Source organism: Entelurus aequoreus, linkage group LG16 (genome assembly GCF_033978785.1).
Source record: "Entelurus aequoreus isolate RoL-2023_Sb linkage group LG16, RoL_Eaeq_v1.1, whole genome shotgun sequence".
Lineage (NCBI taxonomy): Eukaryota > Metazoa > Chordata > Actinopteri > Syngnathiformes > Syngnathidae > Entelurus > Entelurus aequoreus.
The window spans coordinates 3644765-3662383 of NC_084746.1; the positions used below are offsets into that span (position 1 = coordinate 3644765).

At 37.3% G+C, this 17619-nt stretch overlaps 1 protein-coding gene and 1 non-coding gene across 3 annotated transcripts in view; one reads left to right on the forward strand and one right to left on the reverse strand.

The window, feature by feature from the left end:
• Positions 1–63: 63 nt before the first annotated feature.
• Positions 64–135, reverse strand: trnae-cuc (transfer RNA glutamic acid (anticodon CUC)). The gene has a single exon. It is a non-coding gene; the product is annotated as a tRNA-Glu (tRNA).
• A 279-nt stretch (positions 136–414) lies between these two features.
• sppl2 (signal peptide peptidase-like 2) overlaps positions 415–17619 on the forward strand; it is a 31154-nt gene continuing 13949 nt past the window's right edge. For both annotated transcript variants that reach the window (XR_009821482.1, XM_062023826.1), the window contains exons 1-7: positions 415–578; positions 8933–9049; positions 12510–12692; positions 12772–12861; positions 12977–13116; positions 16499–16641; positions 16713–16809. Coding sequence is in view for 1 of the 2 variants with exons in the window: in XM_062023826.1 (XP_061879810.1) it covers positions 525–578; positions 8933–9049; positions 12510–12692; positions 12772–12861; positions 12977–13116; positions 16499–16641; positions 16713–16809 (824 nt within the window). In the remaining variant the exon portion in view is untranslated. The remainder of the gene's footprint in view (positions 579–8932; positions 9050–12509; positions 12693–12771; positions 12862–12976; positions 13117–16498; positions 16642–16712; positions 16810–17619) is intronic.

The following is a 17619-nucleotide window of genomic DNA, read 5'->3' on the forward strand; positions in this document are numbered from 1 at the left end:
CATCAAGTATATGGTTACAAGCCGACTACAAAATGACGGAAGGGTTATTTGTACAAAAGTGAGTTCCCTGACCGGGAATCGAACCCGGGCCGCGGCGGTGAGAGCGCCGAATCCTAACCACTAGACCACCAGGGACACGACGAGTGGCATAACAAGTTACATTAAAGTAACAATTAATTATTTTGATAACTTGGTTTTATTATTGAGCAAATCGCCTTTCAGTGACGTCCGAGTGTGTTTCTTGTGTGCACTCGATTCAGTATTTTGCGTGTTTGTTCTGTGTGAAGATGTTGCAACAGCAAGGAAGAATATGTCACACTTGTGTCAAAGGCAAATAAGTGAAGGTCGCCAGGTCCTTTTAATACGTACTCACATACGCGTCAAAGTGTGACGTCACAGAATGGGCGTGTCTTCGGATGCATGCGTGAGTTGGACGGTTTCGTTGGTTGTGTGGCAACATCAGCATCAACAACATCAACGTCAACAACAAGAACCAGGACGGACGGACGGAGGCCGGCATCGAGATGAAGGTCCCCGGCCTTGGCGCACTGATCTGGGCCGCTCTGGTCAGCCACAAGGTGGGTGGGAGACACACTTACACCGACAAAATGCCTCCCTTGGTGGGCTATTTTGACGATGATGAACGTTTTTTTTTCCTGTTGTTTTTCCAATCTAATGGAGAAAAATCCAAAAATCACTGACATTTACTCGTAGGTCAACGTTCAAGTCACATTAGCACCGTTAGCATCATCTTTACGGCTTTAATGCTAACACATTAGCATGGAACAACATTGGCTTTTCTTCGCTAGCTAGCTCCTAGCATCCTAGCTTAGAGCTGCTACTGCGTTGTTCATTCACCACATTTTTTTACCTTGTGTGTGTTATTTAGATATATAACGCCGTTTTGGTCAATAATGTTGGTTAAAAATGTCAAAACGCCGTTTACGAATGTGTCCGTGTGTGCCATAGCTAACTATAGAGCAGTGGTTCTTAACCTTGTTGGAGGTACCGAACCCCACCAGCTTCATATGCGCATTCACCGAACTCTTCTTTAGTAATAAAATGTTGTGTTTTTTCAAATTCAAGACAAAGTTATATGTTTTTGGTAACACTTTAGTGTGGGGAACATATTCTTAGTAACGAAGACTTAATTTACAGTTTTTTGGACACTAGGGGAACATATTTTAAGTAACAAAGACTTAATTTAGAGTTTTTTGGACACTAGGGGAACATATTCTAAGTAACAAAGCCTTAATTTAGAGTTTTTTGGACACTAGGGGAACATATTCTAAGTAACAAAGACTTAATTTAGACTTTTTTGGACACTAGGGGGACATATTTTAAGTAACAGAGACTTAATTTAGAGTTTTTTGGACACTAGGGGAACATATTCTAAGTAACAAAGACTTAATTTAGACTTTTTTGGACACTAGGGGGACATATTTTAAGTAACAGAGACTTAATTTAGAGTTTTTTGGACACTAGGGGAACATATTCTAAGTAACAAAGCCTTAATTTAGAGTTTTTTGGACACTAGGGGAACATATTCTAAGTAACAAAGACTTAATTTAGACTTTTTTGGACACTAGGGGAACATATTCTAAGTAACAAAGACTTAATTTAGACTTTTTTGGACACTAGGGGAACATATTTTAAGTAACACTTAATTTAGAGTTTTTTGGACACTAGGGGAACATATTCTAAGTAACAAAGACTTAATTTAGACTTTTTTGGACACTAGGGGGACATATTCTAAGTAACAAAGCCTTAATTTAGAGTTTTGTGGACACTAGGGGAACATATTTTAAGTAACAGACTTAATTTAGAGTTTTTTTGGACACTAGGGGAACATATTCTAAGTAACAAAGACTTAATTTAGACTTTTTTGGACACTAGGGGAACATATTCTAAGTAACAAAGACTTAATTTAGACTTTTTTGGACACTAGGGGAACATATTTTAAGTAACAGAGACTTATTTTAGAGTTATTTGGACACTAGGGGAACATATTCTAAGTAACAAAAACATAATTTAGACTTTTTTGGACACTAGGGGAACATATTCTAAGTAACAAAGACTTCATTTAGACTTTTCTGGACACTAGGGGAACATATTCTAAGTAACAAAGACTTCATTTAGAGTTTTTTGGACACTAGGGGAACATATTCTAAGTAACAAAGACTTAATTTAGACTTTTTTGGATACTAGGGGAACATATTCTAAGTAACAAAGACTTCATTTAGACTTTTTTGGACACTAGGGGAACATATTCTAAGTAACAAAGACTTCATTTAGACTTTTTTGGACACTAGGGGAACATATTCTAAGTAACAGAGACTTAATTTAGAGTTTTTTGGACACTAGGGGAACATATTCTAAGTAACAAAGCCTTAATTTAGAGTTTTTTGGACACTAGGGGAACATATTCTAAGTAACAAAGACTTAATTTAGACTTTTTTGGACACTAGGGGAACATATTCTAAGTAACAAAGACTTAATTTAGACTTTTTTGGACACTAGGGGAACATATTTTAAGTAACACTTAATTTAGAGTTTTTTGGACACTAGGGGAACATATTCTAAGTAACAAAGACTTAATTTAGACTTTTTTGGACACTAGGGGGACATATTCTAAGTAACAAAGCCTTAATTTAGAGTTTTGTGGACACTAGGGGAACATATTTTAAGTAACAGACTTAATTTAGAGTTTTTTGGACACTAGGGGAACATATTCTAAGTAACAAAGACTTAATTTAGACTTTTTTGGACACTAGGGGAACATATTCTAAGTAACAAAGACTTAATTTAGACTTTTTTGGACACTAGGGGAACATATTTTAAGTAACAGACTTATTTTAGAGTTATTTGGACACTAGGGGAACATATTCTAAGTAACAAAAACATAATTTAGACTTTTTTGGACACTAGGGGAACATATTTTAAGTAACAAAGACTTAATTTAGAGTTTTTTGGACACTAGGGGAACATATTCTAAGTAACAAAGCCTTAATTTAGAGTTTTTTGGACACTAGGGGAACATATTCTAAGTAACAAAGACTTAATTTAGACTTTTTTGGACACTAGGGGGACATATTTTAAGTAACAGAGACTTAATTTAGAGTTTTTTGGACACTAGGGGAACATATTCTAAGTAACAAAGACTTAATTTAGACTTTTTTGGACACTAGGGGGACATATTTTAAGTAACAGAGACTTAATTTAGAGTTTTTTGGACACTAGGGGAACATATTCTAAGTAACAAAGCCTTAATTTAGAGTTTTTTGGACACTAGGGGAACATATTCTAAGTAACAAAGACTTAATTTAGACTTTTTTGGACACTAGGGGAACATATTCTAAGTAACAAAGACTTAATTTAGACTTTTTTGGACACTAGGGGAACATATTTTAAGTAACACTTAATTTAGAGTTTTTTGGACACTAGGGGAACATATTCTAAGTAACAAAGACTTAATTTAGACTTTTTTGGACACTAGGGGGACATATTCTAAGTAACAAAGCCTTAATTTAGAGTTTTGTGGACACTAGGGGAACATATTTTAAGTAACAGACTTAATTTAGAGTTTTTTTGGACACTAGGGGAACATATTCTAAGTAACAAAGACTTAATTTAGACTTTTTTGGACACTAGGGGAACATATTCTAAGTAACAAAGACTTAATTTAGACTTTTTTGGACACTAGGGGAACATATTTTAAGTAACAGAGACTTATTTTAGAGTTATTTGGACACTAGGGGAACATATTCTAAGTAACAAAAACATAATTTAGACTTTTTTGGACACTAGGGGAACATATTCTAAGTAACAAAGACTTCATTTAGACTTTTTTGGACACTAGGGGAACATATTCTAAGTAACAAAGACTTCATTTAGAGTTTTTTGGACACTAGGGGAACATATTCTAAGTAACAAAGACTTAATTTAGACTTTTTTGGATACTAGGGGAACATATTCTAAGTAACAAAGACTTCATTTAGACTTTTTTGGACACTAGGGGAACATATTCTAAGTAACAAAGACTTCATTTAGACTTTTTTGGACACTAGGGGAACATATTCTAAGTAACAGAGACTTAATTTAGAGTTTTTTGGACACTAGGGGAACATATTCTAAGTAACAAAGCCTTAATTTAGAGTTTTTTGGACACTAGGGGAACATATTCTAAGTAACAAAGACTTAATTTAGACTTTTTTGGACACTAGGGGAACATATTCTAAGTAACAAAGACTTAATTTAGACTTTTTTGGACACTAGGGGAACATATTTTAAGTAACACTTAATTTAGAGTTTTTTGGACACTAGGGGAACATATTCTAAGTAACAAAGACTTAATTTAGACTTTTTTGGACACTAGGGGGACATATTCTAAGTAACAAAGCCTTAATTTAGAGTTTTGTGGACACTAGGGGAACATATTTTAAGTAACAGACTTAATTTAGAGTTTTTTGGACACTAGGGGAACATATTCTAAGTAACAAAGACTTAATTTAGACTTTTTTGGACACTAGGGGAACATATTCTAAGTAACAAAGACTTAATTTAGACTTTTTTGGACACTAGGGGAACATATTTTAAGTAACAGAGACTTATTTTAGAGTTATTTGGACACTAGGGGAACATATTCTAAGTAACAAAAACATAATTTAGACTTTTTTGGACACTAGGGGAACATATTCTAAGTAACAAAGACTTCATTTAGACTTTTTTGGACACTAGGGGAACATATTCTAAGTAACAAAGACTTCATTTAGAGTTTTTTGGACACTAGGGGAACATATTCTAAGTAACAAAGACTTAATTTAGACTTTTTTGGATACTAGGGGAACATATTCTAAGTAACAAAGACTTCATTTAGACTTTTTTGGACACTAGGGGAACATATTCTAAGTAACAGAGACTTAATTTAGAGTTTTTTGGACACTAGAGGAACATATTCTAAGTAACAAAGACTTAATTTAGACTTTTTTGGACACTAGGGGAACATATTTTAAGTAACAGAGACTTAATTTAGAGTTTTTTGGACACTAGGGGAACATATTCTAAGTAACAAAGCCTTAATTTAGAGTTTTTTGGACACTAGGGGAACATATTCTAAGTAACAAAGCCTTAATTTAGAGTTTTTTGGACACTAGGGGAACATATTCTAAGTAACAAAGACTTAATTTAGACTTTTTTGGACACTAGGGGAACATATTTTAAGTAACAGAGACTTATTTTAGAGTTATTTGGACACTAGGGGAACATATTGTAAGTAACAAAAACATAATTTAGACTTTTTTGGACACTAGGGGAACATATTCTAAGTAACAAAGACTTAATTTAGACTTTTTTGGACACTAGGGGAACATATTCTAAGTAACAGAGACTTAATTTAGAGTTTTTTGGACACTAGAGGAACATATTCTAAGTAACAAAGACTTAATTTAGACTTTTTTGGACACTAGGGGAACATATTTTAAGTAACAGAGACTTAATTTAGAGTTTTTTGGACACTAGGGGAACATATTCTAAGTAACAAAGCCTTAATTTAGAGTTTTTTGGACACTAGGGGAACATATTCTAAGTAACAAAGCCTTAATTTAGAGTTTTTTGGACACTAGGGGAACATATTCTAAGTAACAAAGACTTAATTTAGACTTTTTTGGACACTAGGGGAACATATTTTAAGTAACAGAGACTTATTTTAGAGTTATTTGGACACTAGGGGAACATATTCTAAGTAACAGAGACTTAATTTAGAGTTTTTTGGACACTAGAGGAACATATTCTAAGTAACAAAGACTTAATTTAGACTTTTTTGGACACTAGGGGAACATATTTTAAGTAACAGAGACTTAATTTAGAGTTTTTTGGACACTAGGGGAACATATTCTAAGTAACAAAGCCTTAATTTAGAGTTTTTTGGACACTAGGGGAACATATTCTAAGTAACAAAGACTTAATTTAGACTTTTTTGGACACTAGGGGAACATATTCTAAGTAACAAAGACTTAATTTAGACTTTTTTGGACACTAGGGGAACATATTTTAAGTAACAGAGACTTATTTTAGAGTTATTTGGACACTAGGGGAACATATTGTAAGTAACAAAAACATAATTTAGACTTTTTTGGACACTAGGGGAACATATTCTAAGTAACAAAGACTTAATTTAGACTTTTTTGGACACTAGGGGAACATATTCTAAGTAACAGAGACTTAATTTAGAGTTTTTTGGACACTAGAGGAACATATTCTAAGTAACAAAGACTTAATTTAGAGTTATTTGGACACTAGGGGAACATATTCTAAGTAACAAAGACTTAATTTAGAGTTATTTGGACACTAGGGGAACATATTCTAAGTAACAAAGACTTAATTTAGAGTTATTTGGACACTAGGGGAACATATTCTAAGTAACAAAGACTTAATTTAGAGTTATTTGGACACTAGAGGAACATATTCTAAGTAACAAAGACTTAATTTAGAGTTATTTGGACACTAGGGGAACATATTCTAAGTAAAAAAGACTTAATTTAGAGTTATTTGGACACTAGGGGAACATATTTTAAGTAACAAAGACTTAATTTAGAGTTATTTGGACACTAGGGGAACATATTCTAAGTAACAAAGACTTAATTTAGAGTTATTTGGACACTAGGGGAACATATTCTAAGTAACAAAGACTTAATTTAGAGTTATTTGGACCTGGACATCTTATAAGTAATAGAAATGTGTAGGGGGGGTGTATGGTGTGTGTTCATTAAATATGTATTCTGATATGTTCTTCAAAGAAAATGAGCCAAAGCCAGTGAGTCTCAGTTTGAAAAATGTATTAATTGTATAATTTTTCTTTTAATAAAAATCGAAAACGGGTCCCACAGACCCGAACACCACACAAGGGTTAAATAGTAGCGGTGCCAATCAGCCACAGCTGAGGGCAAAAAGCACTCAGGGAGACAATCAGGAAATAACCAAAATAAGAGTGCTGACAGGAAACAAAGACAAACGCAAAGGAAAAACTAAGACATAGTCAAACTGTCAGGGACAAGCAAGGGTGAAGTGTCTTGCCCAAGGACACACCAAAAAGTAATGCGTTACTGTGAAAAGTAACTATTTAGTTACTTCTTTTTTTTCTTTTTTTTAAGGCTCCCATTAATGCCCTTTTAGTCTTCATTTCAGTACTGTTATTGCACTGGAGAATAATACAATGTGTTGATCAACTTGACATGCATTTGCATCACTGAACTCTGCCAAGCAATGTGGTCTACATACAACACACAAACAATGTGGTCTACATACAACACACAAACAATGTGGTCTACATACAACACACAAACAATGTGGTCTACATACAACACACAAACAATGTGGTCTACATACAACACACAAACAATGTGGTCTACATACAACACACAAACAATGTGGTCTACATACAACACACAAACAATGTGGTCTACATACAACACACAAACAATGTGGTCTACATACAACACACAAACAATGTGGTCTACATACAACACACAAACAATGTGGTCTACATACAACACACAAACCATGTGGTCTACATACAACACACAAACCATGTGGTCTACATACAACACACAAACAATGTGGTCTACATACAACACACAAACAATGTGGTCTACATACAACACACAAACAATGTGGTCTACATACAACACACAAACAATGTGCTCTACATACAACACACAAACAATGTGGTCTACATACAACACACAAACAATGTGGTCTACATACAACACACAAACCATGTGGTCTACATACAACACACAAACAATGTGGTCTACATACAACACACAAACAATGTGGTCTACATACAACACACAAACAATGTGGTCTACATACAACACACAAACCATGTGGTCTACATACAACACACAAACCATGTGGTCTACATACAACACACAAACCATGTGGTCTACATACAACACACAAACAATGTGGTCTACATACAACACACAAACAATGTGGTCTACATACAACACACAAACAATGTGGTCTACATACAACACACAAGCAATGTGGTCTACATACAACACACAAACAATGTGGTCTACATACAACACTCAAACAATGTGCTCTACATACAACACACAAGCAATGTGGTCTACATACAACACACAAAGACAAAGATATGTTTCAAAGGGCCAATTTATTTCAGGCCAGAACAAATTAACAAAACTATTTTAAATAGCTGCAACATAATGGCACTTTAACTTTGACTTTAAGTAGATAAGATCTTTGATCCAAGACACAACTTGCATTTAACTAAAATTGTATTTTCTTTGTGCTCGACAAAAGAAAAGTATTGAGAATGTCTCTATGTTAAGAAACTCGACTTCTGGCTTCACCATGATGTCTTGTTAGTTGTTATGAGAGTAGTGTATGTGTGTGGCCCTTTAAGATATGACAGCATGTGAGGTGAGTGACGTCAGTGAGTGAGTGGGCGAGAGAGGTGAGGGAACGGGACAGTGAGTGCGTGCAGGTGCTCTAGCTTGGTGGATGGCTGCGTCCAATATGTACTGTACTGTGCAATCTACCGGTACTAATAAAAGTTTCAATCAATCAATCAATCAATGACGGAGCTTCTCACCCTATCTCTAAGGGAGAGACCCGCCACCCGGCGGAGGAAACTTATTTCAGCCGCTTGTACCCGTGATCTTGTCCTTTTGGTCATAACCCAAAGCTCATGACCATAGGTGAGGATTGGAACGTAGATCGACCGGTAAATTGAGAGCTTTGCCTTCCGGCTCAGCTCCTTCTTCACCACAACGGCTCGATACAGCGTCCGCATTACTGAAGACGCCGCACCGATCCTGTCGATCTCACCATCCACTCTTCCCTCACTCAGTATCATAAGTGTGTACATCTAATCCCTTCCAATGGGTATCGTGTGCTTTTTTTGCAGGTGTCCGCTGAGTACGGCATGGCCCACTTCAGCGACAAGGGCGAAAGCAAAGGGAAGGACTACTGCATCTTCTTTAATTCCCAGTGGGCCCGTCTACCTCAGGACCTCCACAAAGCGGTAAGGGACTTTTTGATCCTGTCCAGATTTCGTCCCGACGAGCGGCTCAAAAGTCATCAGTTATTAAAAGGATCAACTCGCACGACACGTCAGCTCCGTGGCTCAGATGGTACAGCTGCCGACCAGAAACTTGAGGGTTTCGCCATCGTAGTTGACTGCTTGTCCTGGCTACTGACAGCTCCAAAAACTAATTCAAAGCACAAAATAAAATAAATAAATCAACAAAAAAATGTGACACATTATGGTTAAAGTACCACCACACTAAGTGTGGTGAAATTATTCAACTACAGAGTGCCAGAGTATACCAGGCTGTGCTGTTCATGTCAGCGTTGAAATATAAAATAAGTTCTGCTCTGTTCTCTATAATGTTTGGCTTTACAGATGTCACGTCTGCTCTGCAGGCGGTGTGCATTGTGGTAAAGATATCACAACACATGCCAATGTCAGTCATCAGCCCTATACACACTCTACACCAGGGGTCACTAACGCGGTGCCCGCGGGCACCAGGTAGCCCGTAAGGACCAGATGAGTAGCCCGCCGGCCTGTTCTAAAAATAGCTCAAATAGAGGCAGCACTTACCAGTGAGCTGCCTCTATTTTTTAAATTGTATTTATTTACTAGCAAGCTGGTCTCACTTTGCCCGACATTTTTAATTCTAAGAGAGACAAAACTCAAATAGAATTTGAAAATCCAAGAAAATATTTTAAAGACTTGGTCTTCACTTGTTTAAATAAATTCATTAATTTTTTTACTTTGCTTCTTATAACTTTCAGAAAGACAATTTTTTCCTCTTCTTTCCTGACAATTTAAATCAATGTTCAAGTAAATGTATTTGTTTTATTGTAAAGAATAATAAATAAATGTTATATTTAATTCTTCATTTTAGCTTCTGTTTTTTCGACGAAGAATATTTGTGAAATATTTCTTCAAACTTATGATTAAAATTCAAAAAAAATATTCTGGCAAATCTAGAAAATCTGTAGAATCAAATTTAAATCTTATTTCAAAGTCTTTTGAATTTCTTTTAAAATTTTTGTTCTGGAAAATCTAGAAGAAAATAATGATTTGTCTTTGTTAGAAATATAGCTTGGTCCAATTTGTTATATATTCTAACAAAGTGTAGAATGGATTTTAACCTATTTAAAACATGTCATCAAAATTCTAAAATTAATCTTAATCAGGAAAAATTACGAATGATGTTCCATAAATTCTTTTTTAATTTTTTTTCAAAAAGATTCGAATTAGCTAGTTTTTCTCTTCTTTTTTTCGGTTGAATTTTGAATTTTAAAGAGTCGAAATTTAATTGTCATTTTTTTCGTGTTTTCTCCTCTTTTAAACCGTTCAATTAAGTGTAAATATCATTAATTATTAATAATAACATAGAGTTAAAGGTAAATTGAGCAAATTGGCTATTTCTGGCAATTTATTAAAGTGTGTATCAAACTGGTAGCCCTTCGCATTAATCAGTACCCAAGAAGTAGCTCTTGGTTTCAAAAAGGTTGGTGACCCCTGCTCTACACCAATGACTGCCGTAGCATCTCACCCACCACAACATACTTCAAATACTCAGATGACACAGCCATTCTCGCACTCCTCTCCAACAGTCAATCCATCCTGGACTATCATAACACAGTCAAACATTTCACAGAGTCATGCACAGCCAGTTATCTGAATGAATGAATGAAATAAGTTTATTTCGGTCATATAATCAACCATTTTGTGTGACCAGTTTAAAAGTACAGATTATACATATTGAACAATCATACACATTTACACACTAAAATAAAATAAAAAGAATGTCAATAAAACAGAAGAAATATGGTTTAACCCCCCCTCACCTCAGCACCCCATCATCATAAACACACAAACGGTTAAAACAGTTGACACTTTTAAATACCTGGCCGTAACCTTGGACAATAAACTCACCTTTGATCAGCACACCACGGACATTCAAAAAAGAAGTCAACAAAGACTGTCAGCCATCCGAAAACTTAAAGGACTATACGTTGCACCTCATCTCCTGTTACCGTATTTTTCGGAGTATAAGTCGCTCCGGAGTATAAGTCGCACCGGCCGAAAATGCATAATAAAGAAGGAAAAAAACATATAAGTCGCACTGGAGTATAAGTCGCATTTTTTGGGGAAATGTATTTGATAAAAGCCAACACCAAGAATAGACATTTGAAAGGCAATTTAAAATGTCTAAAGAATAGTGAACAACACGCTGAATAAGTGTACGTTATATGAGGCATAAATAACCAACTGGTATGTTAACGTAACATATTATGGTAAGAGTCATTCAAATAACTATAACATATAGAACATGCTATACGTTTACCAAACAATCTGTCACTCCTAATCGCTAAATCCCATGAAATCTTATACGTCTAGTCTCTTACGTGAATGAGATCAATAATATCATTTGATATTTTACGCTAATGTCTTAATCATTTCACACATAAGTCGCTCCTGAGTATAAGTCGCACCCCCGGCCAAACTATGAAAAAAACTGCGACTTATAGTCCGAAAAATACGATATTACTGTGCCAAAGCATTGTTCAACCCATCCTTCTGTACTGTTCCACATGTTTTTTCACCATGCTTTCTGTAACCAACCGGACCAAACTCACACGCATTACAAACATAGCAGCTAAAATCATCGGCCTACCCACACCCAACATTTCAGATTCAAACCACAGGTCCATCATTCGACTGGCAAACACGATAGTCCAGGATATCAATCACCCACTACACCAATACATAATCCCACTACCATCAGGGCGCAGGTACAGAACCATCAAATTCCAGAGCCTGATCCCCGCAGGCCGACCTGTCTGACAAGCCTGTAAATGTGTTGGTCATGTATGATGTCTTTTTGTTATTTTTGTTTTGTGATGTGTAATGTCTGTTGTTTAAATGTACGGCAGTGAAAATGAATTTCCCCAACGGGGACCAATAAATCTAAATCTAATCTAAAAATGTGTCGTAACTTTTACATCAGACATGGTTGACATTTAGATGCGTGACGTCAAACGATTTTTGTATCAGAATCAGAAATACTTAAATAATCTCTGGGGGAAACTTTTCTGGTAACAATGCTGTTCATGCATACAGTAGTACAAATAAAATAGAGGTAATAAAATAAGCAATATAATAAAATAAACAACATACAGTGTATTTACGGTAGCAGACACTCCTGACCAACGTCAAATTGGGCACTTAGGATCATTCTCCTCAATACAATACTTATAATATTTGTCATTTCTTGTTTGGTAACATTGGTTGCTATATCAATGGTCATTTTCCTAAGTGAGCACTATAAGGTTGTCAAAAGTATTGATACTTTAATACAAAGTTGATGCAAGCACTCAACAAATACACTGATATCTGCTCTTTTCAGGATCGTCAGTACAGAATACTTGGCCAAAATGAAAGAATATTTTTTGTGTGTGGCGCTTAGTCACGTCTGCAGATCTACGACCTGACACCATCGGTGCTGTGCTCGCCGGTTGACGTCCCCGAGGGGGGCTTCCCCAACCGCATTCCCATGGTGATGAGGGGGAACTGCACCTTCTACGAGAAGGTCCGTCTGGCTCAGATGAACGGCGCCAAAGGCCTTCTCATCGTCAGCAAGGACAGACTGGTAACGTCCTTTGGGGGATAACGCAGTCGGAGAGTTGCTTGGATCTGCCTTGTCACCTTTTGTTTCTTTTTGATTGAAGACCCCGCCAGCGGGCAACAAGACTGAGTACGAGGAGATCGACATCCCCGTGGCACTGCTCAGCTACTCTGACATGCTGGACATAAGCAAGGTGAGACACACCATGTGACTTGTCCCAGCCAATCAACACAGTGACAGCATGTTACACTATTGTGTTAAAGCCTTTTTTTCCATGACCATTGTGTTAATTCATGTGTTTATGGAAGACATTCAACCAGGGAAGACTGGTCGCCATGTATGCCCCTAACGAGCCAGTGCTGGACTACAACATGGTGATCATCTTCTTGATGGCGGTGGGGACAGTCGCCATGGGAGGGCACTGGGCGGGCAGCAAGGATCGGAAGAAGTAAGTGCACACGGAAGTTTCTTCCAGGTAACCATCACAAGTCAAAATGAAGATTGTCAACTTCAAATCAGCCCAGTCTTGATTGAGTTATGATCTCCGTGGCCATGCCCCAATAAAAAGCCGGGCACCGGAATAAGTCAACATTGCTCGTCAAAAAGATCCCTTTTTGCGTTTTATAAAGAAGATCAAAGGAAGACCTCTCCTCCTATGGATGCCTGATGCTCTCTGCAGTTAATAAACATGTTTTCAGCCTGTAAAAGTCCTATAACACAGTGTTTTTCACGCTAGTGTGCCGTGAGATACAGTCTGGTAAAAAGGTATCTAATGCTTAAACCAAAAATAAACAAAAGGTGAGTGTCCCTAAGAAAAGGCATTGAAGCTTAGGGAAGGCTATGCAGAACGAAACTAAAACTGAACTGGCTGCAAAGTAAACAAAAACAGAATGCTGGATGACAGCAAAGACTTACTGTGGAGCAAAGACGGTGTCCACAAAGTACATCCGAACATGACATGACAATCAACAATGTCCCCACAAAGAAGGATAAAAACAACTAAAATATTCTTGATTGCTACAACAATGTAGATGTGGGAAATATCACTCAAAGGAAAACATGAAACTGCTACAGGAATATAGCCACCAAAATAGGAGCGCAAGACAATCCAATCCAATCCAATCCACTTTATTTATATAGCACATTTACACAACAAGAATGTTTCCAAAGTGCTGCACAGCCATGTTAAAAACAATATTAAAAACAATATTAAAAACTATATTAAAAACAATATTAAAAACAATATTATGCTACACCAATGACTGAATAAAAACAAAGAATAAATGAATAGAAAACCAATACAGAGACAATATAAAAAATAAATATGATTAAAAACGATTTTAAAGGGTGAAACCAATTAAAACAGTAAAATAGACATCAAAATTTATAACCCTAACCCTAACCACACAGGACAACAGAGGACAGAAGACCACACAACTCACGTAGTGTTAAAAGCCAAAGAATAAAAGTGGGTCTTTAGACGAGACTTAAAACACTCCACTGTGGGAGCAGTTTGAACATGGAGGGGCAGAGTGTTCCAGAGTTTAGGGCCGACCACAGAGAAGGCCCTGTCTCCCCTGGTTTTAAGTCTCGTCCTGGGCACCACGAGCTGGAGCTGGCTCTCGGACCTCAGAGCGCGCGCAGGAGTGTAAAGAAGACAAGAAGTAAAACACTACACACAGGAAAACAGCAAAAAAGTCCAAATAAGTCAGGGTGTGATGTGACAGGTGGTGACAGTACACCTACTTTGAGACAAGAGCTATAGTGATGCATGCTTGGTTATGCTTTAAAGTCATATCCAACAATTGCGACAACCACTTTTTACTGTCAACTGAGTTTCGTTTTTTAACGATGTCTGCTGGTGGTGTGCCTCCGCATTTCTTCAACGCAAAAAATGTGCCTTGGCTCAAAAAAGGTTGAAAAACACTGACATAGCACACGGAAGATTCTTCCAGGTAACCATCATAAGTCAAAATGAAGATTGTCAACTTCAAATCAGCCCAGTGTTGATTGAGTTATGATCTCGATTGCTCGTCAAAAAGATCCCTTTTTGTATTTTATAAAGAAGATCAAAGGAAGACCTCTCCTCCTAGGGAGGCCTGATGCTCTCTGCAGTTAATAAACATGGCCGTCAAAGCCATGATTTACGTTTTCAGCCTGTAAAAGTCCTATAATACAATACAAGACCTGCTCAGTGGCCTAGTGGTTAGAGTGTCCGCCCTGAGATGGGTAGGTCGTGAGTTCAAACCCCGGCCGAGTCATACCAAAGACTATAAAAAATGGGAGCCATGCTTGGCACTCAGCATCAAGGCTTGGAATTGGGGGTTAAATCACCAAAAATTATTCCCAGGCGCAGCCACCGCTGCTGCTCACTGCTCCCCTCACCTCCCAGGGGGTGGAACAAAGGGATGGGTCGAATGCAGAGAGTAATTTCACCACACCTAGTGAAGTGTGAAGTGAATTATATTTATGTAGCGCTTTTCTCTAGTGACTCAAAGCGCTTCACATAGTGAAAGCCAATATCTAAGTTACATTTAAAGCAGTGTGGGAGCAAAGTGGGTGAAGTGTCTTGCCCAAGGACACAACGGCAGTGACTAGGATGGCGGAAGCGGGAATCGAACCTGGAACCCTCAAGTTGCTGGCACGGCCACTCTACCAACCGAGCTACGCCGCCCCACCTAGCGTGTGTGTGACTATCAGTGGTATTTTAACTTTTTAACTTGAATGCTGTGCTGGTTAAGTATTATAAATAGAGATGTCCGATAATGGCTTTTTTGCAGATATCCGATATTCCGATATTGTCCAACTCTTAATTACCGGTACCGATATATACAGTGGTGGAATTAACACATTATTATGCCTAATTTTGTTGTGATGCCCCGCTGGATGCATTAAACAATGTAACAAAGTTTTCCAAAATAAATCAACTCCAGTTATGGAAAAAAATGCCAACATGGCACTGCCATATTTATTATTGAAGTCACATAGTGCATTATTTTTTTAACATGCCTCAAAACAATAACAGTGCAATACTTTTTCATAACATGGTCACTACTGCCTAGTTTCTCTTGTTATATTCTTATTTTACTGTTATATTTTTATTCTTATTGTAATATTTTTCTATTCTGTTTCCATTTATACCCCCATTATTTACTTTTTACTTTTTAAATTCGATCTCAATTCTGTTCACTGCTGCTGGAATTTAAATTTTCCTGAGGGAACTCTCCTGAAGGAATCAATAAAGTACTATCTATCTATCTATCCAAACAGCAGCTTGGAATTTGGGACATGCTCTCCCTGAGAGAGACTATGAGGAGGTTGAGGTGGGCGGGGGTAGCATCCCGGAAGAATTAGTGCTGCAAGGGGTTCTGGGTATTTGTTCTGTTGTGTTACGGTGCGGATGTTCTCCCGTAATGTGTTTGTCATTCTTGTTTGGTGTGGGTTCACAGTGTGGTGCATATTTGTAACAGTGTTTAAGTTGTTTATACGGTCACCCTCAGTGTGACCTGTATGGCTGTTGACCAAGTATGCCTTGCATTAATTCGTGATGAGAACAACCGGTAGATATTATGTGACTCGGACGGCACGCACGCAAAGGAAATGCCTTTAAGGTTTATTGGCACTCTGTACTTCTCCCTACGTCCGTGTACACCTTTACTTTTAGAAACCGATACCAATAATTATGAAACCGATCATTTCCGATATTACATTTTAAAGCATTTATCGGCTGATAATATCAGCAGTGCGATATTATCGGACATCTGTAATTATAATGCATGATACAATCAGAATTTGACTTACGTAAATAACAATGTTTTCCCTCCCTGCAGGCGCTACATGAAGTACAAAAGAGACGACGGGGCGGACAAGCAGGACGAGGAGACGGTGGACGTCACTCCCATCATGATCTGCATGTTCGTGGTGATGTGCTGCAGCATGCTGGTGCTGCTCTACTTCTTCTACGACAGCCTGGGTAGGAGGCGGACAGGTGAAAGACGTTACGCCATGTGAGTAGTCGCTAACCACCCGCCATCACTGTTGCAGCCATTTGGGTCATAGGCATCTTCTGCGTGGCGTCTTCCATGGGCCTCTACAGCTGCTTGTGGCCTTTTGTGCGCCGCCTTCCGTTCTGCAAGTGCAGGTGAGACGCCAGCACTACCACATTCAATACATACACGCCAACTAAAAGTCAGTGTTCAAAAACAAGAAAAAAATATACAACAATTAGAGGTATTTTACTTGAACTAAGCAAAATTATCTGCCCATAGAACAAGAACATTTGGCTTGTCAAGACTTTCCAAAACAAGTAAAATTAGCTAACTTCAATGAACCCAAAAATACCTTAAAATAAGTATATTCTCACTAATAACAAGTGCACTTTTCTTGGTAGAAAAAAAAAGAGACCTTTTTGCTCAATATGTTGAAAAATATTCTTAAATGAAGTAAATGCTAGTGCCATTATCTTGACATAATGATATGCGCTCGGCATTACATTTCTTGAAACCAGCAAACTTATACTAAAATCTAATTTATTGTTCTTAAAGGCCTACTGAAATGAAATTTTTTAAATTTAAACGGGGATAGCAGATCTATTCTATGTGTCATACTTGATCATTTCGCATTATTGCCATATTTTTGCTGAAAGGATTTAGTATAGAACAACGACGATAAAGATCGCAACTTTTGGTATCTGATAAAAAAAAAGGCTTGCCCCTACCGGAAGTAGCGTGACGTAGTCAGTTGAACATATACGCAAAGTTCCCTATTGTTTACAATGATGGCCGCATGAAGTGAGAGAGATTCGGACCGAGAAAGCGACAATTTCCCCATTAATTTGAGCGAGGATGAAAGATTTGTGGATGAGTAAAGTGCAAGTGAAGGACTAGTGGGGAGTTGAAGCTATTCAGATAGGGAAGATGCTGTGAGAGCCGGGGGTGACCTGATATTCAGC